Source organism: Aquarana catesbeiana, linkage group LG13 (assembly GCF_042186555.1).
Source record: "Aquarana catesbeiana isolate 2022-GZ linkage group LG13, ASM4218655v1, whole genome shotgun sequence".
Lineage (NCBI taxonomy): Eukaryota > Metazoa > Chordata > Amphibia > Anura > Ranidae > Aquarana > Aquarana catesbeiana.
This window is the reverse complement of record NC_133336.1, coordinates 233636480-233661844: the sequence shown is the minus strand read 5'-3', so window position 1 is coordinate 233661844 and position 25365 is coordinate 233636480. Positions and strand designations below refer to the sequence as shown.

The 25365-nt window shown below is 42.3% G+C and overlaps 1 protein-coding gene across 3 annotated transcripts in view; it reads right to left on the bottom strand.

Annotated features, from left to right (window-relative positions):
- Positions 1-25365, bottom strand: part of LOC141116964 (NACHT, LRR and PYD domains-containing protein 12-like) — a 264975-nt gene that overhangs the window by 177538 nt on the left and 62072 nt on the right. For all 3 annotated transcript variants that reach the window (XM_073609492.1, XM_073609494.1, XM_073609493.1), the window contains 2 exons: positions 10765-10942; positions 10244-10309 (listed from right to left, as the gene is read on the bottom strand). In XM_073609492.1, the coding sequence (XP_073465593.1) occupies positions 10244-10309; positions 10765-10942 (244 nt within the window). The remainder of the gene's footprint in view (positions 1-10243; positions 10310-10764; positions 10943-25365) is intronic.

Sequence of the window (25365 nt, the reverse complement as noted above, 5' to 3'; positions counted from 1 at the left end):
GCATGCCTATATATTTATAGGGAGCAGAATTTAAACTAAGGGGATAAGATTAGAACTATTGAATCTTATCCCCTTAGTTTAAATTCTGCTCCCTAGCCTCTCTATACTTATAAATATAAAACGCTATATATGCGATAATATTAATGTCATAGTTGTAATTTATAAGAGTCTTTCTTCTCATTGTGTATGCAATATAAATATATAGGCATGCATACATATATAGGTATGCATTCATATATATTGGCCGTAATAAGTATATAAAAAGTAGTGCAACATAGAAAATAAAATTGCAGAAAGGCAAGTTGCATGTTATAATTATAATTTTAATTTCAATTTTAATTCTATTTTAATCTAGTTTTAATTCTTTGTTTTTAATAACTTATTTCCCTTATGCTTTCCCTTCATTGATGCTAAATAAATTTACCTTTAGATTACCCATTATGTCCATTATGTGGCAGTGCTAGGTTAGCACATAAATAGGCCGCAAACACAATAATCTCCCATAGCTTGACAAAGGAGCGCGCCGCAATGCGCATGCTCTGAAACGCGTTGCTTTACAGCAGTACAGCGCCACTACTCCATCTGTGTTCCAGCCTTTCACCTGACTGCCCGACCAAGCCTCGTTCTGAACAGCGATCCACAATCGTAACCCGGAAGTCGGCACAACGACAGCAGCCAGCAGTGAGGATAGGCATCTGAGAGCACGGACATGGCCTCTACTGACTTTACCCCTGCCGGACTACACAGTCTCTATATGTGAGTGTGCTAATGTAATTGTAACACTACATTTTTACGATCCTACTAAGAGGCGCCTTTTTTGTTTATTCCTTGTCTTACATATTGGAGTGGCTTCACCCCCTTGATAAGGCTGCCCTAGCAACAGACCGTATACATCTCACGAATAGCTTTTCAGAGCTAAAAGGAGTTCCTTAAATGTGCATTGGGACTTATTGTTACACACTGTAACCTGCGCTGCTTATTGGATTGCCCTTTCCATCCTAGATTGCCCCAGAGGTTCTCCCCCAGTATAGATTGCATTCATATTTTTGCCACCCAAATGCATTATTTTACATTTTTCTACATTAAATCTCATTTTCCATGTAGTTTCCCCACCCCATTAATTTGTTCAGATCTTCTTGCAAGGTTTCCACATCCTGCAGAGAAGTTATTGCCCTGCTTAGCTTAATATTAGGGGTGCAACGGATCACCCTCCGCGGATTGCGGGTGTGCCGATCCGCGGAGGGTGATCCGTTGCACCCCTAATATTAAGCTAAGCAGGGCAATAACTTCTCTGCAGGATGTGGAAACCTTGCAAGAAGATCTGAACAAATTAATGGCCTCAGCCTCAGCCATAGGAAAGGCCCCGGCTTCGGCCTAGCTCCGGAGCGGCGGCCATCTTGGTACACCCGGAAGTGGCCGCTGTCTCAACAGGAAGTGACGTTTCGTCGCCGCCATCTTGCTACACCCCACACTCCTGCACAGTACAATAATGATAGAGTGAGAAGGGGGCAAGCGGACATCTTGTTACACCCACCGGAGTTTTAAATTTAAAAGCCATTTTCAACACAAAACTGAGCTTATATGCACAAATACTGTATTTATGCATATAAGCTCGGTTTCGTGTTGAAAATAGCTTTTAAATCTAAAACTCCGGTGGGTGTAACAAGATTTGTGTGTTTTGTTTTTGTTTTTTTGTTTTTTTATGCTGATCCGAGGATCGATCCGATCCGTGACTCTGATCCGAGGATCGATCCGATCCGTGAGATTTTTGATCCGTTGCACCCCTACTTAATATCGTCCGCAAATACAGAGATTGAACTGTTTATCCCATCCTCCAGGTCGTTTCTGAATAAATAAAATAGGATTGGTCCCAGCACAGAGCCCTGGGGGGACCCCACTACCCAACCCTGACCATTCTAAGTACTCCCCATTTATCACCACCCTCTGAACTCGCCCTTGTAGTCAGTTTTCAATCCATGTACTCACCCTATGGTCCATGCCAACAAACCTTATTTTGTACAGTAAATGTTTATGGGGAACTGTGTCAAATGCTTTTTGTTGTATTCTGCACATAGATCTTTGGCAATGTACTACTAATACATGTAGTTTTAACACACTGATAAAAGTAATATAATAGGATGAACAGGCATAAAGTTTGTTCGAACACGCGAACACCGTTAAAGTCTATGGGACACGAACATGAAAAATCAAAAGTGCTAATTTTAAAGGCTTATATGCAAGTTATTGTCATAAAAAGTGTTTGGGGACCTGGGTCCTGCCCCAGGGGACGTGTATCAATGCAAAAAAAGTTTTAAAAACAGCCGTTTTTTCAGCAGCAGTGATTTTAATAATGCTTAAAGTGAAACAATAAAATTGCCCCATCATATTACCACCATCAAATTGCCACCATCATATTACCACCATCAAATTGCCACCATCATATTACCACCATCAAATTATCCCTATCACATTGCCCCCATCAAATTGCCCCCAGCATATTACCACCTTCAAATTGCCCCATCATATTACCACCATCAAACTGCCCCCATCAAATTGCCACCATCAAATTGCCACCATCAAAGCTGCCTCCATCAAAACTGCCCCCATCATACTGCCCCCATCATATTACCACCATCAAATTTCCACCATCAAAACTGTCCCCATCATATTACCACCATCATATCACCACCATCAAATTACCCCCATCAAATTGCCCCCAGCATATTACCACCATCAAATTACCCCCACTATATTACCACCATCAAAACTGCCCCCATCAAATTGCCCCCATCAAATTGCCACCACCAAAGCTGCCTCCATCATATTGTCCCCATCAAAACTGCCCCCATCACATTGCCCCAACAAAACTGCCCCATAATATTACCACCATCAAATTGCCACCATCATATTACCACCATCAAAGCTGCCCCCATCATATTACCACCATCAAATTAAACCTATCACATTGCCCCAGCATATTACCACCATCAAATTGCCCCCATCATATTCCCACCATCAAACCTGCCCCATCAAAACTGCCCCATCAAATTTCCACCATCAAAGCTGCCTCCATCATATTGTCCCCATCAAAACTGCCCCCATCATATTGACCCCATCATATTACCACCATCAAATTGCCACCATCAAAACTGTCCCCATCAAAACTGCCCCATCATATTACCACCATCATATCACCACCATCAAATTACCCCTATCACATTGCCCCCATCAAATTGCCCCCAGCATATTACCACCATCAAATTGCCCCCTCATATTACCACCATCAAAACTGCCCCCATCACATTGCCACCATCAAAATTGTCTCCATCAAATTGTCACCATCAAGGCTGCCTCCATCATATTGTCCCCATCAAAACTGCCCCCATCATATTGCCTCATCAAAACTGCCCCCATCATATTGCCCCATCAAATTCCCCCCATCATATCGCCCCATCAAAACTGCCTCCATCATATTGCCCCATCAACATGCCTCCACCAAATTGTCCCCATCAAATTGCCCCATCAAAATTGCCCCCATCAGAACTGCCCCATCATCTTACCACCATCAAAATTTCCCCCATCAAAACTGCCACCATCAGACCTGCTCCCATCAAATTACCCCATCATTATGCCTCCACCAAATTGCCCCATCAAATTGCCACCTTTAAAACTGCCCCCATCAAAATTGCTACCATCAAATCTGCCCCCATCAAAATTGCTCCCATCATAATACCATCAAATTTCCCCCATCAAAATACCATCATATTGCCACCATCAAAACTGCCCCTATCAAAATTGCCCCATCAAAACTGCCCCATCATATTGCCACCATCAAAACTGCCCCCATCAAATTGCCCCATCAAAATTGCCCCATCATAATACCATCAAATTGCCCCATCATAATATCATCATATTGCCCCCCATCAAAATTGCCCCCATCAAATTTGCCCCTCATCATATTGCCCATCAACATGCCTCCACCAAATTGCTCCCATCAAAACTGCCCCCATCAAATTGCCACCATCAAAGCTGCCCCCATCAAATTGCCCCATCAAAATTGCCCCATCATAATACCATGAAATTGCCCCATCATAATATCATCATATTGCCCCCCATCAAAACTGCCCTCATCAGAACTGCCCCCATCAAAACCGCCCCATCAAAACTGCCCCCATCAAACTGCCCCCATCAAATTGCCCCATCAAAACTGCCCCCATCAAAACTGCCCCCATCAAATTGCCCCATCAAAACTGCCCCCATCAACATGCCTCCATCATATTGCCTCCATCAAATTGCCCCATCATCTTACCACCATCAAACTGCCCCCATCAAAACTGCCTCCATCATATTGCCACCATCAAAACTGCCCCATCATATTCCTCTATTATAAATAATAAGTGATGGTGTGTCTGTGCTCTCCCCCGGGCTCTGTATGTAATTAGAGCTGAGAAGTTCCAACCGCCTCCCCCACTGCCCATCACTGTGTATAAGAAGCTTTGATAACCATGGCAACAAAAGCCTGGTTACCCTTTTTAAAAATGGAGCTGGCTGCCTTGCATCGCGTCATTTCCGGTTTGCAAATAACGCAATGCTACGGCCCAGCGATGCTCATTGCCTCCTGGGATTGATGACACACATCTCCCAGGAGGCATTGCAGACAGGAAATGAAGTGCTCGGCTGCTGCCAGGGAGGAGGAAATGATTAATGAAAACACAGATAAAACAGTAAGTGTATTAAAAAAAATGCCAAATTGTTTTAAGCGCACAGAGTAGCTTGGGATACCGAGCACTTAAAAATATGGGTGGAACTCCGCTTTAATGCATCCTATGCAATACGGTAAAAAAACTTCTGTCACTGACCGGCCCTCCAGCCCCCCCCCCAGCCCCCCCATTTTACTCACCTGAGCCCCGTAATTCCCACACCGGAGACGCGCTCTACCTCTCTAGCCGGGGTTCTTGGCTCTTGTTTGGATAGATAGATAGCAGCGCAGCCATTGGCTCCCACTGCTGTCAACCAAATCCAATGACCCAGGAGGCGTGGCCGAGTCCGGCATTCTGTGTCTATGGATGTAAATGCTGGACTCGGGAACGTGTCCGCAAGGTAACCCCCAGGGAGAGTGCTTCTCCTAGGGGGTTCACTGATGCGGGGAGGAGCCGCAAGCACCGTTGGGGGACCCCAGAAGACAATGATCGGGGCCACTCTGTGCAAAATGAACTGCACAGTGGAGGTAAGTATAACATGTTTTTTGTTTTTTTTTTAAATGACAGAGGGTTTACAACCCCTTTAAGATTAAAAAAAATTTCTGTGTGTAGTAGCACCCCCTCTAATGAAACGTCCCACACTCTGCTTGAGTGCTTCCGTCAGCACACTGCTTCCTCCAGTCTGGAACTTCAGATATCAGATATTGTAAGAACCAGGCGAGACTTGCTCAGTTACAGTACACAGCCTGAACATGGAATGTTACTTTGCACAAACTCACCCAAATATATACACCAGGAGGACATCTCTCTAACAATACAAACTGTAACCAGAATCAGAATTTACATAGCTAATTAACTAGTCCCTTAAAGCAGCCGAGGTGACTCCGTGCCCACCTGGCCATTGTTGTGATTAATCAGGATTTCACTACAGGTCAGACTTGTTGTCACCGAGCTTCACACAGTAGATTATACATCATAACCATAAACACAGGACACCTTCTCACAATAGCAAGAGCTCCAGTAGCAGACGGACTGTCTCCTACATTGTACAGCGGCCAATGTGATCAGCTCTTTCAATTAACATGTAAAGTTCAGAATCAAACAAACCAGGAATAGTCTTTATGTACCGTATCTCACAGAAGTAAGTACACCCCTCACATTTTTGTAAATATTTTATTCTATCTTTCCATGTGACAACACTGAAGAAATGAAACTTTGCTGCAATGTAAAGTAGTGAGTGTACAGCTTGTATAACAGTGTAAATTTGCTGTCCTCTCAAAATAACTCAACACACAGCCATTAATGTCTAAACCGCTGGCAACAAAAGTGAGTACACACCTAAGTGAAAATGTCCACATTGGGCCAAATTAGCCATTTTCCCTCCCCGGTGTCATGTGACTCGTTAGTGTTACAAGGTCTCAGGTGTGAATTGGGAGCAGGTGTGTTAAATTTGGTGTTATCGCTCTCACTCTCTCATACTGGTCACTGGAGGTTCAACATGGCACCTCATGGCAATGAACTCTCTGAGGATCTGAAAAAAAGAATTGTTGTTCTACATAAAGATGGCCTAGGCTATAAGAAGATTGACAAGACCCTGAAACTGAGCTGCAGCATGGTGGCCAAGACCATACAGCGGTTTAACAGGACAGGTTCCACTCAGAATAAATACATACAATAAATTGTATGTCATAAGAAGAGAAAAGGGGGTTCAAAAAGGACCCCTCAGCGGACTTTAGAGGCACAACAAACCTGAGAAAGCAAATAACAATATAATCAATTTTATTCAATATAAATACCTACAATACAAAGACATTGACAAAAGATAATAAAAGATCATCTATATAAAAAAATATACATGATACAGGCCCCGATGTGTCTACGCGTTTGGTATAGAACTTCTTCAGGACACATTCAGGTTTCAGTTAATACACAAGAGGGTTTCACTTGTAAACAGGCTTTCACAAGTTCAAAAACGGTAGTTCTAAATTATTCATATATAGACGTCAAGGTCTTAGCAATAGAGGTGGATGACCATCAACTGTTTCCATTTATAACCATTTATCTCGGAGTTCAGTTCCAACGAGGAAGAGCCAATAAATAGCCAATAATAAATAGTAACACTGCAGCAACCATGGGAGGGCACCAATGAGCCCATAAACCGAGTCTGCTCAATGGTCCGTGTGGAACCGTGCAAAATGCACTGAGGGAGCTTAAGGTAGAGTTGGATGTAGATCCCCAGGAGGATACAGAGATGTTCAACCAAAGAAGTTGAGTGCACGTGCTCAGTGTCATATCCAGAGGTTGTCTTTGGGAAATAGACGTATGAGTGCTGCCAGCATTGCTGCAGAGGTTGAAGGGGTGGGGGTCAGCCTGTCAGTGCTCAGACCATACGCTGCACACTGCATAAAATTGGTCTGCATGTCTGTCGTCCCAGACGACAAGCAGACTAAGGACATGTATTACTGGAACCATGTCCTGTGGTCTGATGAGACCAAGATAAACTTATTTGGTTCAGATGGTGTCAAGCGTGTGTGGCGGCAACCAGGTGAGGAGTACAAAGACAAGTGTGTCTTGCCTACACTCAAGCATGGTGGGGGGAGTGACATGGTCTGGGGCTGCATGAGTGCTGCCAGCACTGGGGAGCTACAGTTCATTGAGGGAACCATGAATTCCAACATGTACTGTGACATACTGAAGCAGAGCATGATCCTCTCCCTTCGGAGACTGGGCCGCAGGGCAGTATTCCAACATGATAACGACCCCAAACACATCTCCAAGATGACCACTGCCTTGATAAAGAAGATGAGGGTAAGGTGATAGGTGATGGACTGGCCAAACATGTCTCCAGACCTAAACCCTATTGAGCATCTGTGGGGCATCCTCAAATAGAAGGTGGAGGAGCGCAAGATCTCTAACATCCACCAGCTCCCTGATATCGTCATGGAGGAGTGGAAGAGGACTCCAGCGGCAACCTGTGAAGCTCTGGTGATCTCCATGCCCGAGAGGGTTAAGGCAGTGCTGAAAAATAATGGTGGCCACCCAAAATATTGACACTTTGGGCCCCAATTTGGACATTTTCACTTAGGGGTGTACTCACTTTTGTTGCCAGCGGTTTAGACATTATTGGCTGTGTGTTGAGTTATTTTGAGGGGACAGCAAATTTACACTGTTATACAAGCTGTACACTCACTACTTTACATTGTAGCAAAGTGTAATTTCTTCAGTGTTGTCACACGAAAAGATAGAATAAAATATTTACAAAAATGTAAGGGGTGTACTTACTTTTGTGAGATACTATATATCTTGGGAGATTGTGGATAAATATTACTGTCATTTTATGTAATCCAAGCCACATTCTCTCAGTCACTCTGTGCCCCTAATGGACACAGGGTAACTTAGATATATGAGGTGCATGAGAGCTGAAACAAGGGTTTTCCAACCTCTCCAAGGGATTCTGGGTTTCACGGTCCTTCTCTTCACACCCCCCAATTACTAACCTGAACCCCATCTCTCTCCAGCGATGTCCACAAGTGTCTTGCACATGATTGGATGATGGAAGTCAGCAGACCTTCGGCTCATTTACTAAGATCTGAACCAACTGCTTTTGCAGAGTGCAACTGCACTTTGCAAAGTGCAGAGTCTATTTGTCTTTAGTAAATCAACCCCTATGTACAAGCTACATGCTAATAAATCTGCCTACCTTTCTGCTCTTTGTCTGCAGCTCTGCAACCCCCTGAGTAACTGCTCCCATCACCTTCCCTGTTCTCCTTTCATGGTTGTCAACAGATGTCATTTTCAGTACGATCCTGGCAGTGTTTATCCTTCTTCTCCTGTCTGCTCTGTTCCATGCCTCTCTTCCCCGACCTGCTCGTTTGCACACTGCTTATTGCCCTCAGTCCTGACTGCCTCTGTTCCTGATCTCAGTGAGGGGCTAGGTCTGAGATGTGCATAGAACAGTTTCATTGGAGTAATTTGCTTTTGGTGGGTGTCAGGCTATAATCATTACTCTGGGACCAAACCCCTCACTTAAATCAGGAATGGAGCAGGATTTTGGGAGACCAGGCTGGGGGAGATAAGCAAACAGGGAAGCAGATAGACAGAGGGGAGAGAAGGGAGCCAACCAAGAATTGAGCTGGGTGCCAAAGAGAAGAGGGCAGGATAGGGGCAGACTATGAGAACAGGCAATGTGTAAACAAGCAGGTTGGGGCAGAGGAGCTGAGAACAAAACAGACAGGGGAAAAAGGATGAATACAGCCGGGATCGCCATGAAAATGACCGCTGCACTGTTTTTGGGATGACAGCTTAACATCCAGGCATAAGAAATTTGGCAAATCTCTCTCACATGCTGAAAACTCTTCAGGCTGCACATGCGCAATGAAGATAGCTGTGCATATATTTGAGGATTTCACAGCTTTGAAGGGGGTATGAGGAGCCTAAAGAACACTCATTATACTGCAATGTGGTGAGCTTTACCTGCACTTTTTAGTATGTGTGTAACGTTCCACTTTAACACTAAACTGATGACCTATAGGGCTTTTAAGTTGCCACTTGTGGAAAATATAGAGTACTGAAATGTCATAGGTGCACACATGTTGGGTATCTATTTACTCGGTGCAACCTCATCTTTTATTTTTTGCAAAAAAAAATTATACAATTTGTTGTGTTTATAAGCCCTAAATTTATCTTTAATGCATTTTTATACAGAAATGTTGCTAATATGGAGAACTACCACTATTTTATTCTATGGGGTGTCTAAATTCACAAAATACATACTTTCTGGGGGTTAATGCAATCTTCGGGCCCAAAATTATTTTTTTAAACATGTGTGCAAAAAACCCAGCAAAAAACAACTCTGGCAACAAAAGGGTTAAACTCATTTCATATGTAAAATGTATGAGCAAAGTCTGAATTTAGGGAAAACATAACATCAACTCTGCACTGTGGAGGAAAGTTGTGATGGTAATAATTACTGTATTTATTGGCGTATAACACTCACTTTTTCACCCTGAAAATTGGGTGCAAACAGTGTGTGCGTGTTATACGCCGATACCGGGCTTTGGGCTGCCTAGGTGGGAACGGGGAGGGGGGTGGGACGAGAGCTGTCAGATTACATACAGCGAGAATCTCCTGTTTACTCAGCTGCCTCTGTAATAGGAAGTCCTGTCTCCTGGGCCGGCATTGGACCAGTGTTCTGTCCATCATAGAACTTTGTATTAAAGAGGCCACCTAGTAAACAGGAGATTCTTGCTGTATGTAATCTGACGGCGCTCATCCGCCCCCCTCCCTGTCCCCTTCGAGGCAGCAGTAATCTGAGGTGAGGCTGTAGATGGGCATTGATCAGGCTGCATTGATGGGCAATGGCGAGGCTGCAGATGGGTATTGATCAGGCTGCATTGATGGGCAATTGTGAGGCTGCAGATGGGCATTGATCAGGCTGCAATGATGGGCAATTGTGAGGTTGCAAATTTAAGTTTTTTTCTGAAACTTCCCTCCTAAAATAAAGGTGCGTGTTATACGCGTGTTATATGCCGATAAATACTCACCTCTCAGCTCCGGAGTCAGTGAGTGTCCAAGTTCATTCAGCAGAATCTGATCCACCAGACCCTCACCTATAGGAAAATAAAGAAATTAAAGCTATATCCTGATCACATTCATTGGAGGCAGAACCATGAAATGGTGAACAGATGTCATTGTCTAAACAGACTGCATATAAGAAAGCAAGTTACTTTTTTTTAGCGTAGTGGGTAAAAAAAAACTGTTGACAAATGGGGAACATGAAAATGACATATTATCCAGGTAAACAATACCATCAAATGTGCTTTGATAAATAGAACACAAAGCTTTAAAAAACATTAAAATCAAATCAATCAAAAAAGATGAATACTTACCTGTTTTTTCACTCAGCTTCAATAGCTACGTATCCAGCAGAATCTTCAGTATCTGAGATTCCCTTGTTTTAGATATCCACATCCCTGATTCATGACATGATTCCTTCCTCCAGTCATAATCCCACCATTTTATCCCAGGATTGTCACCATTTTTATTGCACATAAATTTCTATTACCTGTTCGGATGATTTCTTCCAGAATGGCCAAGAAATTAGGGTGAGGATGGTCTTTATGTAGCGCACAGAGACATTCCCAGAGTCCAATCACAGCTTTTCTCCCCCGATCCTGAATATCTTTTAATAAAGTGTGAGAGAAGGCAGTCCTGCTCATGTGTCCTTTCCTTGCCAGGTAGGTCTGAAATACACATACAGGTTTCTTTAAAAAAAAAAAAAAAATTTGATCAAAATGTAGCACAGACCCCAGACAGGGCTGGCTCTATTATCCCAGGTTCCATTCCATGTGAGCACATGTCAGCCAGGCACACAGCAGTTTACAGTCACTTCAATCAGAAAACAGACAGTGCATTTCTTTTTGTAGTTTATTTGCTGGTTCAACTTGGGTAGGGTGTAGGTGAGCCTTATGCCGTGTACACATGAGCGGACTTTCCATCTGAATAAAATCAGAAGGACTTTTCACTGAAACCGCCACCTTTTCTTATTCAGTATCTGGTGAACTACAACTCAGGGGACCCATTTCTGAAGGTATAACCTGAATCAGCAAACTGGATTGAGCTCTCCCAAAAGGTGGCAAGGAGAGCCTCAAGAGATCTTTAACCACTTCAGCCGCAGAAGATTTTACCCCCTTCCTGACCAGAGCACTTTTTACAATTTGCCACTGCGTCGCTTTAACTGACAATTGCGCGGTCATGCAATGCTGTACCAAAATAAAATTTGCATCCTTTTTCCCCACAAATAGAGCTTTCTTTTGGTTCTTTTTCTGCGGTTTTTATTTTTTGCGCTATAAACAAAAAAAGGGTGACAATTTTGAAAAGAAAAAAACAATATTTTTTACTTTTTGCTATAATAAATGTCCCCAAAAAGTTTTTAAAAAATACATTTTTTCATCAGTTTAGGTCAATATATATCCTTCTACATAATTTTGGTAAAAAAGAAAAATCGCAATAAGCGTATATTGATTGGTTTGCGCAAAAGTTATAGTGTCTACAAACTATGTGAAAAATGTATGGTGTTTTTATTATTTTTGTTTTTTTTACTAGTAATGGCGATGATCTGTGATTTTTAGCGGTACTGCAACATTGCAGCGGACAGATCAGACACTTTTGACACATTTTTGGGACCATTGACATTTATATAGAGATCAGTGCTATAAAAATGCACTGATTACTGTGTAAATGTCACTGGCAGGGAAGGGGTTAACACTAGGGGGCGATCAAGGGGTTAAATGTCTTCCCTAGATGTGTTGTAACTGTATGGGGATAGGACTAACTGGGGGAGGAGACATATCATTGTTCCTACTTAGTAGAAACAACGATATTTCTCCTCTCCCCTGACAGAACAGAGATTTGTGCGTTTACACACACACACACGTGCACAGGCAAATCCCCGTGCTGGCTCTCGTGCCTGCAATCGCGTGTGGCCGGCGGCGATCGCGGCCACGCACATCGAGTCCCCTGCTGTGCAGCCTTGGTGGCTCTTAAAGGCCACAACATACCCATACAGGGTTTTGCCCAGCAGAGCCATTCTGCCAACGTATATCAGCGTGAGCCAGTCAGCAAGCGGTTAAGACTTGTGCTAACTGTGCCCTGGGTATGTTAATGCTTTCTTGTAGTACCAGTACTGGATGCTTCCAAGTGGGATAAGTGTGGACTTCCCATACTGTTTTGAGAGAATCTGGAAATGAGTCCCCTAGTACTAGCTGGGACCCAGATGGCTTCTACTGAGCTGCAGACATCAACCAACAAGGCCTAATGTTAAAGGGATAAATGTGGCGCTAACCAAAGGTGATTAACAATGGTAAGCTTTAGGAGATACCACCACAGGTAAATCCTAAGCAACAAAAAGCGACCTTAAATTAATGTCTCCTCAACATTGTAAAGCCAAAAATAATGAGACCAATGCTAAACAATTAATGAGAATCTTAACCTCCAACTAAGCAGCAAACAGGAGTACAAATGGTTAAGAGCAATATGGGGAAGATAATAACTCCTAGTACCCAAACAGGTGAAGCATATAAACGTGGAAATCAAGCATTATGGGCTAAAAATGCATACAAAATAGTGGCATGTGAAGGCAGAATAATTAATAGATAATAAAAAACAGAAACAAAATAATAAAAATATTAACTATATAAAGTACAATAAGTCACATCTAAATAAGACTAAGAAGTGAAAAATATGCAGATAAATGTGCAAAAAAATGCAAAGGAGTGAAGTAATGGTGATAGTCCAAATAATTAAGGTAGAATTTGAGGTAGAATACGCAATAAATGTGACTGTGCAAAATATAGCAATCAGTGCAATGATAACAAATACTAAGTACTGTCACAAAATCTTGTCAATCAGTATTATTTATTTATGCAGATTGGTATTGATTTTAATTAATTGTAAGCTTAGCTCCTCTAATGAGGATCACCTTGGCAACAGCTCTGCTTTATTAAGTCACCTCCGTACACCCGACTCTATACCCTTTAAGAAAGTCACGTGATCAGTGACGCAACGCGTCAGGGAAGAGAGTCGGGTGACACTGTGTTTCTGGTCGCGGCCGAGATCGTGAAACTGCTCATGTGAAACGCTGTTTATTACACTCTAATTGTAAGTGCAATACTTTTATTAAACATGGTTTTATGCTAATTACTACACTATGGATTCCTACCTTTCCTCTTCATTACTGCCTTATGTTATCTGACTGAAAGTTTGTGGCACCTGGGATATTGATCTGGCGGATTGAACGGAAAAGCCATAGGTGTCAGTAAGGGGGATCAGGAGTGGATCGGCCAGTGTGTCCTGTCATTTAGGCTCATTTTGCCTTTACATAAGGTGAGAGGCTGGGGGAACTATTTGTTCATGCACATTGGAGAGTGGCTGCACATTGTCACTGAAGTATTTGGATGAATCACTTTTTTTTAGAGAGATTGCCACAATCGGATCACATTGTGTATGGGATCTCTATCAATTTATTGGATTTGTTCACCATTTGATTATTAAGCACCTTATTGGACTATTCTTTGGACTCGTTTTATAATCTTTAATACTTATTGTTGTTTTGGACATGTTTTTAGCATTTTGCACATTGTTTGTTGGGTTGCACATTTAGTTATTTTTCACTGTGTCAATTTGTGACAGTACTTAGTATTTACAGGAAAAGGGTTGATAGTTATTCCCGCGCTATCATGTATGAATGTCTACAAGTATGGAAAAGCTGCTTGCACCGCAAAGGGTCCCACTTGGCTCTAAAATAGAAATAAATGAAGGGTATGGTGCTGCGCTAATCCAGTAGAAGGTAGAAAATGTTGTTAAAGGTAGTGGTGTATAGCATATATCCTAGTGGGTAGATATGTGTACTAATTAAGTATCACAACCTAAGGCTGTGGGGCCAGAGATATCAAAAGTAAAAAATACATATAAAGTGCCAAGTGCATAAATAGTATAATACAACATAAACTTGCTAATATTGTGAATAGTGTTCAAACAGGTGACACCATGTCAGTGCAGCCAATATAAACTGTAAGGATAGGATTTCGCGCAAACACATGTATGAGATAAAACGTGCCACACCAATAAAAAATCAGAAGGAGTGTCCAATAATGATAAAGAAATGTGTAAACTTCTATCTTCCTGTTGGATACTATAATGGAAAATTGGCTGGGTGATGTATTTTCACATATAATCAATGATAGGATGATGTCCTTCCCTTAAAAAAGTCTCCCATTGCCCTTACCTTAAAGGGCTTAAAATAAAGCCTAGATGTGGATACAGGTGATGGTCCGGGAGTAACTGGAGTCTGTCCTCTGGTGGAGGTTCCTGGTGTGTTGAAACTTGGGGTGCTTCTAGTCAGGAACGATTCCGGGTCCTGGGCTCCGGCCCAGCCAGGTGGGCGAAAAAAGAGAAGGGACAAAAAGGCTTCCAATGGTGTAGTAAGGTTAAAAAATGAAATTTATTTTACCAAAAAAACTTTCCAAACATGGGGTAAAAAGCCATACACACTGTGGATACAGTGTGCAGCGGTGACAGGTAAAGATGGCGGCGAGATGCCGTCACCTAATGCAAAGCTTCCGGTTCACACCGACAGCTTCTGGGTCAGAGCAGTGTGTAGTGTCGAGTGAAGTGGTTGACGGGATCCTACGCGTTACGTCACGTGACCTCGTGACTTCATCAGGGATTCTGATTGGTCGATATCCCCGTGACTTTATAGTCAGAAACCGGAAGTTGTTTCGACGCCATGTTTGTGTAGCCTATGTGGTCTGATGGCGTCAGACGGTGTTATTCTGTCCAAATGTTGAAAAACTACCATACTGTACGATTTACAAAATTAAACAATAATGGGATGTTGATTCGCAGGGAATCGAAAGTGATTCAAGAGTGCAAAAGTGCTTTGAGTAAGTGATTGACTGAAGGTAATGTGTGTTGTGCTGCTGAGTGGACATACTGCCATCTAGTGGTGAAAGAAAACTGTGTTAATATACACGCAGCCAATATAGTGCCCTAATGAGGGTATACACTAAACAACTTAAAAACATATCGGCATAGATAAAATATTATGTAATGGTATATTCATCAAATAAATATAAATGCAACTGGTGACAAATTCAATACGATACAGTGCAGAGAATGCAGCAATCCTGTGTATTGTGCACAAACAGGGGTGTTGATGTGATCTCACTGTGTCAATGTGAAAATACACACGGTGACAAAATATTCTACAAATATGTCAGGTGCATAGTATACACATAGGAAGGTACACAATGTAGTGCCTAGTGAAATAAATAAAATAAATTAGGTGACGGAGGTATTAGTCCATAGTGAATAAATAAAACATCCAGTGATTTCACACCAAGCAAGAAGATTTTTCGCAGGTCATATAGTAAGTGTATGCCATTAGGTGTATCAACGAGGGAAAGCAACACCGTGACTCCTCTTCGTGACAAAAAAATCCTGCCCTAGTAAGTAATGGCCCCTTACCACATCTTACTAGGATAACAGCGTAAACAGCAAGGCTGATGTAGGCTCCTTTTCATAAACCTGCACCCGGCTATGTTCTCCAGACTCTAGGTCCCTCCAGAGATGTAATGGCCATAGATGGAGGAAAGGGAATGCCTCATAGTGTAGTATTTGCAAACATAGCAATAAAAACACAGCAATACAGCATATCATCGACAAGCGGCAAGCTCGTATACGTCCGTCAATGGGATGTGCCTCTCCTGTCCCTACGCGTGACGTCACGTGCCTCGTGACTTCATCAGGGGATACTAGAGGGCACTGAATGTTGTCCTTAAATAGTAATGGTCTAATGCAGTATACGGCGGCCATTTTCTTGTAGCTACATGGGAAAGTGCCATAGCGGCCATTTTCCGGGAGACTAATGGAGTCGGCCATATTTTAGGTTATCTAAACAATAGCACTGCTGCAAGTGCACTTACTAGCGATGTTTATTGCCATAGACCATACAATGTATAACCCCAATCAGATGGACTGATGAACTCTGGGCTGAGAAAAACGAGTATATTACTGACTGAACAATAAAAATAAAAAACTATAAATAAAAAATATATGAATAGAAACGGCCCGTTGTAATGATAGCAAGTACCACATAAAGTGAGACTCAATTATTATAATTCATTTATTGAAAAATCTAAGGTGATAAATATATATAGAAAAATTATTTTATTATTAGTTAATTTGGAGATATAAAAATATATATAAAAAATATGTAAAAAGAAAAAAAATTCAATTAGGAAAAAAATTAGAAAAAATGTAATTGTATTTCTAGGAGGATGTCAATTGCACAGGTTAATACATTCAAAGGGTTAAAACCGACGGGATGGGATAGGCCATAACACTGATGAAGGTATACATAACAGGCTAGGAAACATAAAGAGACGTCATGATTGTAGATATGCATCCAGGCTTAAATAAACTGTCCAGGGCATGTAACAGTAAAATTGAGTAATAATGTGGATAATATAATAAGTTAATACTAATATCATAGTTTAAAGTGCATCTTGCAAAAATTTAGGAATAAATAAATACATAGAATTAAAACATTGCAGACGATATGGGAAGAGATAGGCGAGTGATAAAGTGCAAGGTGGGGCCTAATATACGCACACACGAGTAGTCAGGAATACTATGAAGGCCCTCATGCTCATGCCGTTACCTAGCAATTATTGAGTAGAAGAGAGTCTACCGGCATTCTACATCCAGCTGGGGAGGGCTTGGATATTATATTATATTAAAGGTGGGAATAAATTTGATATGGTCAGAAGTCGTTGAGAAAGCAGTTCAGATTGAATTCGATATTTAGGCCTCTTGGCGCGAATGTGTCTAGTGTGAATATCCATTTGGACTCTGCCTGACTTAAGGTCCTAACTTTGTGACTCCCCCGCCAGTGTTTAATGTAAGGTTCAATTCCCCAAAATTGAAGGTGGGTGGGGTCTTTGTTATGGCATAGCAAGAAATGTTTCGATACACTATGTTTATCATATCCTCTGATGATATTCTGGACATGCTCTTTAATCCGCACCCTGAGGGGCCTTTTCGTGCGGCCAACGTATTGGAGCCCGCAGCTACACTCGAGGATGTACACAGCTCCTTCTGTATTGCAGCATATTAAGTTTTTTATCTCATATGTATCTCCTGTACTGGAAGATGTGAACTGGAATTTCTTTTCATTCAGCCTTCTTGTTCTTAGGCAGGCGAAGCATCACTTACATGGGTAGAAGCCTTTTCCATTAAAAAAGGAGTAGGTTCTTTTCGGTGGATCTAGTACGTTCCTCACCACTTTGTCTCGGATCGTTGGTGCTCATTTATTTAAGAACCTAGGATTTTGAGGTAGGGACTCCTTTACTTGTTTGTCCGCTAAGAGTAAGTGCCAATGGCATTTAATAATTTTTTCTATTTTCTTATGCTGAGCACTAAAGTCTAAGATTAGAGGTGCTCCCGTCATTGGTTGTTTCTGTTTGAGCGTATCTCTAATAAATTCCGGTCCATTGCCATCACCTCTTCTATTTTCTTTTTAATGAACTAGCGATCATAGCCTTTTTTCGTAAATTTAAGTGCTACCTTCTCTGCCTGGTCTAAGAAGGTATTTAAATCTGTGCAGTTGCATCTCAGCCATATGAACTGGCCCTTTGGTACATTAAAAAGCCAATTCCTATGGTGACAGCTTTCTATAGGTAGGTAGCTATTTCTATCGACTTTTTTAAAGTGCGTCTGTGACCTAAGTACGGAATTTTCTTGTAGAATTTCCAAATCTAAGAATGTAACTTTATTTTCACTGAGGTCCCAGGACAATTCTATGTTTCTATTATTCTTGTTAAGTCTTTCCAAAAATAGTAGTAGCCGATCTGCGTCACCTTTCCATAGGATAAAAATGTCATCAATATATCCTTTATAGATTACCAATTCTTCAGGTGTATTTAAAAAGACATTTTCTTCCTCCCACTGGGCCATAAAGAGTCCGGCTATACTTGGGGCAAATTTCGCTCCCATTGCTACTCCAGTGTGTTGCTGATAGTAGTTTTTATCGTACCAAAAGTAGTTATTCTTAAGGCTAAAATCGATGCATTTAATTAAAAACTTTCTCTGCATGCACAGTAGTTGGGTATATTTCCTCAGGCCCCACTTCGCAGCTTCACACGCTAGATGGTGGGGTATTATTGTATATAGGGAGGCGACATCTGCAGTTACCATAAGCCATGGTCCTTCTTCTTTCAGAATATTCTCTACGATCTGTAACAGATGTTTCGTGTCCCTCAGGTACGCTTGTGTACTTTGGACAGCCGGTTGTAGGAACACATCGATAAATTGTCCCATTCTTGACGTCAGTGAATCGATACTGTTTACTATTGGCCTTGGGGGTGGATTGGTGTTGTTCTTATGCATCTTTGGTAGTGAGTAGATAATGGGTGTGCGGCAGGAATCCAGAATTAGAAATCTGGCCTCTTTTTTATTTAGTAGAAGAGCTAAGCTTACAATGAATTAAAATCAATACCAATCTGCATAAATAAATAATACTGATTGACAAGATTTTGTGACAGTACTTAGTATTTGTCATCATTGCACTGATTGCTATATTTTGCACAGTCACATTTATTGCGTATTCTACCTCAAATTCTACCTTAATTATTTGGACTATCACCATTACTTCACTCCTTTGCATTTTTTTGCACATTTATCTGCATATTTTTCACTTCTTAGTCGTATTTAGATGTGACTTATTGTACTTTATATAGTTACAATTTTTATTATTTTGTTTCTGTTTTTTATTATCTATTAACCACTTGACGACCGCCTCACGCCGATTTACGTCGGCAAGGTGGCACGGACAGGCAAAATCACGTACATGTACGTGATTTGCCTTCCGCGGGTGGGGGGTCCGATCGGACCCCCCCCCCGGTGCCCGAGGCGGTCGTCTTTTCTCCCACGGCGATCGGAGATGAGGGGGAGGCCATCCGTTCGTGGCCCCCCCCTCGCGATCGCCGCCGGCCAATGAGAACATTCCTTTGCTGCTGTATGCTAAACAGCAGCAAAGGAAATGATGTCATCTCTCCTCGGCTCGGTAATTTCCGTTCCGGCCCGAGGAGAGAAGACAAGTGAGTGAGTGCACAACACACACACACACAGTAGAACATGCCAGGCACACAAAACACCCCGATCCCCCCCCCCGATCGCCCCCCCCGATCCCCCCCCAATCACCCCCCCCTGTCACAAACTGACACCAGCAGTTTTTTTTTTGTTTTTTTTTCTGATTACTGCATTGGTGTCAGTTTGTGACAGTTACAGTGTTGGGACAGTTAGTATTACCCCCCTGTAGGTCTAGGATACCCCCCTAACCCCCCCTAATAAAGTTTTAACCCCTTGATCACCCCCTGTCACCAGTGTCACTAAGCGATCATTTTTCTGATCGCTGTATTAGTGTCGCTGGTGACGCTAGTTAGTGAGGTAAATATTTAGGTTCGCCGTCAGCGTTTTATAGCGACAGGGACCCCCATATACTATCTAATAAATGTTTTAACCCCTTGATTGCCCCCTAGTTAACCCTTTCACCACTGATCACCGTATAACTGTTACGGGTGACGCTGGTTAGTTTGTTTATTTTTTATAGTGTCAGGGCACCCGCCGTTTATTACCGAATAAAGGTTTAGCCCCCCGGTCGCCCGGCGGTGATATGCGTCGCCCCAGGCAGCGTCAGATTAGCGCCAGTACCGCTAACACCCACGTACGCAGCATACGCCTCCCTTAATGGTATAGTATCTGAACAGATCAATATCTGATCCGATCAGATCTATACTAGCGTCCCCAGCAGTTTAGGGTTCCCAAAAACGCAGTGTTAGCGGGATCAGCCCAGATACCTGCTAGCACCTACGTTTTGACCCTCTGCCCGGCCCACCCAAGTGCAGTATCGATCGATCACTGTCACTTACAAAACACTAAACGCATAACTGCAGCGTTCGCAGAGTCAGGCCTGATCCCTGCGATCGCTAACAGTTTTTTTGGTAGCATTTTGGTGAGCTGGCAAGCACCAGCCCCAGGCTGCGCCAGATTAGCGCCAGTACCACTGACACCCACGCACGTACCATACACCTCCCTTAGTGGTATAGTATCTGAACGGATCAATATCTGGTCCGATCAGATCTATACTAGCGTCCCCAGCAGTTTAGGGTTCCCAAAAACGCAGTGTTAGCGGGATCAGCCCAGATACCTGCTAGCACCTGCGTTGTGCCCCTCCGCCCGGCCCAGCCCAGCCCAGTCCACCCAAGTGCAGTATCGATCGATCACTGTCACTTACAAGGCACTAAACGCATAACTGCAGCGTTCGCAGAGTCAGGCCTGATCCCTGCGATCGCTAACAGTTTTTTTGGTAGCATTTTGGTGAACTAGCAAGCACCGGCCCCAGGCAGCGTCAGGTTAGCGCCAGTACCACTAACACCCACGCACGCAGCATACGCCTCCTTTAGTGGTATAGTATCTGAACGGATCAATATCTGATCCGATCAGATCTATACTAGCGTCCCCAGCAGTTTAGGGTTCCCAAAAATGCAGTGTTAGCGGGATCAGCCCAGATACCTGCTAGCACCTGCGTTTTGCCCCTCCGCCCGGCCCAGCCCAGCCCACCCAAGTGCAGTATCGATCGATCACTGTCACTTACAAAACACTAAACGCATAACTGCAGCGTTTGCAGAGTCAGGCCTGATCCCTGCGATCGCTAACGGTTTTTTTGGAAGCTTTTTATTGAACTGGCAAGCACCAGCGGCCTAGTACACCCCGGTCGTAGTCAAACCAGCGCTGCAGTAACACTTGGTGACGTGGCGAGTCCCATAAGTGCAGTTCAAGCTGGTGAGGTGGCAAGCACAAGTAGTGTCCCGCTGCCACCAAAAAGACAAACACAGGCCCGTCATGCCCATAGTGCCCTTCCTGCTGCATTCGCCAATCCTAATTGGGAACACACCGCTTCTGCAGCGCCCGTACTTCCCCCATTCACATCCCCAACCAAATGCAGTCGGCTGCATGAGAGGCATTTTTATGTCCTCCCGAGTACCCCTACCCAACGAACCCCCCCAAAAAGATGTCGTGTCTGCAGCAAGCGCGGATATAGGCGTGACACCCGCTATTATTGTCCCTCCTGTCCTGACAATCCTGGTCTTTGCATTGGTGAATGTTTTGAACGCTACCATGCACTAGTTGAGTATTAGCGTAGGGTACAGCATTCCACAGACTAGGCACACTTTCACAGGGTCTCCCAAGATGCCATCGCATTTTGAGAGACCCGAACCTGGAACCGGTTACAGTTATAAAAGTTAGTTACAAAAAAAGTGTAAAAAAAAATATATATATATAAAATAAAAAAAAATAGTTGTCGTTTTATTGTTCTCTCTCTCTATTCTCTCTCTCTATTGTTCTGCTCTTTTTTTACTGTATTCTATTCTGCAATGTTTTATTGTTATTGTTATTGTTATTATGTTTTATCATGTTTGTTTTTCAGGTATGTAATTATTTATACTTTACTGTTTACTGTGCTTTATTGTTAACCATTGTTAACCATTTTTTTGTCTTCAGGTACGCCATTCACGACTTTGAATGGTTATACCAGAATGATGCCTGCAGGTTTAGGTATCATCTTGGTATCATTCTTTTCAGCCAGCGGTCGGCTTTCATGTAAAAGCAATCCTAGTGGCTAATTAGCCTCTAGACTTTACAAGCCGTGGGAGGGAATACCCCCCCCCCCCACACCGTCTTCCGTGTATTTCTCTGGCTCTCCTGTCTCAACAGGGAACCTGAGAATGCAGCCGGTGATTCAGCCAGCTGACCATAGAGCTGATCTGAGACCAGAGTGGCTCCAAACATCTCTATGGCCTAAGAAACCGGAAGCTACGATCATTTTATGACTTAGATTTCGCCGGATGTAAATAGCGCCATTGGGAAATTGGGGAAGCATTTTATCACACCGATCTTGGTGTCATCAGATGCTTTGAGGGCAGAGGAGAGATCTAGGGTCTAATAGACCCCAATTTTTTCAAAAAAGAGTACCTGTCACTACCTATTGCTATCATAGGGGATATTTGCATTCCCCGAGATAACAATAAAAATGATTAAAAAAAAAAAAAAAATGAAAGGAACAGTTTAAAAATAAGATAAAAAAGCAAAAAAAAATAAAGAAAAAAAAAGCAAAAAAAAAAAAAAAGCACCCCTGTCGCCCCCTGCTCTCGCGCTAAGGCGAACGCAAACGGCGGTCTGTCGTCAAACGTAAACAGCAATTGCACCATGCATGTGAGGTATCGCCGCGAAGGTCAGATCGAGGGCAGTAATTTTTGCAGTAGACCTCCTCTGTAAATCTAAAGTGGTAACCTGTAAAGGCTTTTAAAGGCTTTTAAAAATGCATTCATTTTGTTGCCACTGCACGTTTGTGCGCAATTTTAAAGCATGTCATGTTTGCTATCCATGTACTCGGCCTAAGATCATCTTTTTTATTTCATCAAACATTTGGGCAATATAGTGTGTTTTAGTGCATTAAAATTTAAAAAAGTGTGTTTTTTCCCCAAAAAATGCGTTTGAAAAATCGCTGCGCAAATACTGTGTGAAAAAAAAAAATGAAACACCCACCATTTTAATCTGTAGGGCATTTGCTTTAAAAAAATATATAATGTTTGGGGGTTCAAAGTAATTTTTTTGCAAAAAAAAATAACTTTTTCATGTAAACAATGAGTGTCAGAAAGGGCTTTGTCTTCAAGTGGTTAGAAGAGTTGGTGATGTGTGACATAAGCTTCTAAATGTTGTGCATAAAATGCCAGGACAGTTCAAAACTCCCCCAAATGACCCCATTTTGGAAAGTAGACACCCCAAGCTATTTGCTGAGAGGCATGTCGAGTCCATGGAATATTTTATATTGCGACACAAGTTGCGGGAAAGAGACAAATTTTTTTTTTTTTTTTTTTTTTGCACAAAGTTGTCACTAAATGATATATTGCTCAAACATGCCATGGGAATATGTGAAATTACACCCCAAAATACATTCTGCTGCTTCTCCTGAGTACGGGGATACCACATGTGTGAGACTTTTTGGGAGCCTAGCCGCGTACGGGACCCCGAAAACCAAGCACTGCCTTCAGGCTTTCTAAGGGCGTGAATTTTTGATTTCACTCTTCACTGCCTATCACAGTTTCGGAGGCCATGGAAAGCCCAGGTGGCAAAAAACCCCCCCAAATGACCCCATTTTGGAAAGTAGACACCCAAAGCTATTTGCTGAGAGGTATAGTGAGTATTTTGCAGACCTCACTTTTTGTCACAAAGTTTTGAAAATTGAAAAAAGAAAAAAAAAAAAGTTTTTTCTTGTCTTTCTTCATTTTCAAAAACAAATGAGAGCTGCAAAATACTCACCATGCCTCTCAGCAAATAGCTTGGGGTGTCTACTTTCCAAAATGGGGTCATTTGGGGGGGGGGGTTTGTGCCACCTGGGCATTCCATGGCCTCCGAAACTGTGATAGGCAGTGAAGAGTGAAATCAAAAATTTTCACCCTTGGAAATCCTGAAGGCGGTGCTTGGTTTTCGGGGCCCCGTACGCGGCTAGGCTCCCAAAAAGTCCCACACATGTGGTATCCCCATACTCAGGAGAAGCAGCTAAATGTATTTTGGGGTGCAATTCCACATATGCCCATGCCCTGTGTGAGCAATATATCATTTAGTGACAACTTTGTGCAAAAAAAAAAAAAAAAAAAAAAGTGTCACTTTCCCGCAACTTGTGTCAAAATATAAAATATTCCATGGACTCAATATGCCTCTCAGCAAATAGCTTGGGGTGTCTACTTTCCAAAATGGGGTCATTTGGGGGGGGGTTTGTGCCACCTGGGCATTCCATGGCCTCTGAAACTGTGATAGGCAGTGAAGAGTGAAATCAAAAATTTACACCCTTAGAAATCCTGAAGGCGGTGCTTGGTTTTCGGGGCCCCGTACGCGGCTAAGCTCCCAAAAAGTCCCACACATGTGGTATCCCCATACTCAGGAGAAGCAGCTGAATGTATTTTGGGGTGCAATTCCACATAGGCCCATGGCCTGTGTGAGCAATATATCATTTAGTGACAACTTTTTGTAAATATTTTATTTATTTTTTTTTTTTGTCATTATTCAATCACTTGGGACAAAAAAAATAAATATTCAATGGGTTCAACATGCCTCTCAGCAATTTCCTTGGGGTGTCTACTTTCCAAAATGGGGTCATTTGGGGGGGGTTGTACTGCCCTGCCATTTTAGCACCTCAAGAAATGACATAGGCAGTCATAAACTAAAAGCTGTGTAAATTACAGAAAATGTACCCTAGTTTGTAGACGCTATAACTTTTGCGCAAACCAATAAATATATGCTTATTGACATTTTTTTTACCAAAGACATGTGGTCGAATACATTTTGGCCTAAATGTATGACTAAAATTTAGTTTATTGGATTTTTTTTATAACAAAAAGTAGAAAATATCATTTTTTTTCAAAATTTTCGGTCTTTTTCCGTTTAAAGCGCAAAAAATAAAAACTGCAGAGGTGATCAAATACCATCAAAAGAAAGCTCTATTTGTGGGAAGAAAAGGACGCAAATTTCGTTTAGGTACAACATTGCATGACCGCGCAATTAGCAGTTAAAGCGACGCAATGCCAAATTGGAAAAAGACCTCTGGTCCTTAGGCAGCATAATGGTCCGGGGCTCAAGTGGTTAATTATTCTGCCTTCACATGCCACTATTTTGTATGCAATTTTAGCCCATAATGCTTGATTTCTACATTTATATGCTTCACCTGTTTGGGTACTAAGAGTTATTATCTTCCCCATATTGCTCTTAACCATTTGTACTCCTGTTTGCTGCTTTGTTGAAGGTTAAGATTCTCATTAATTGTTTAGCATTGGTCTCATTATTTTTGGCTTTGCAATGTTGAGGAGACAATAATTTAAGGTCGCTTTTTGTTGCTTTGGATTTACCTGTGGTGGTATCTCCTAAGGCTTACCATTGTTAATCACCTTTGGTTAGAGCCACATTTATCCCTTTAACATTATTCCCTTTGATGTGAGAACACTTTGATGTTGGCAGCTGCCCTGTTAGTTCTTTCTTTCCCTGTGGTTTG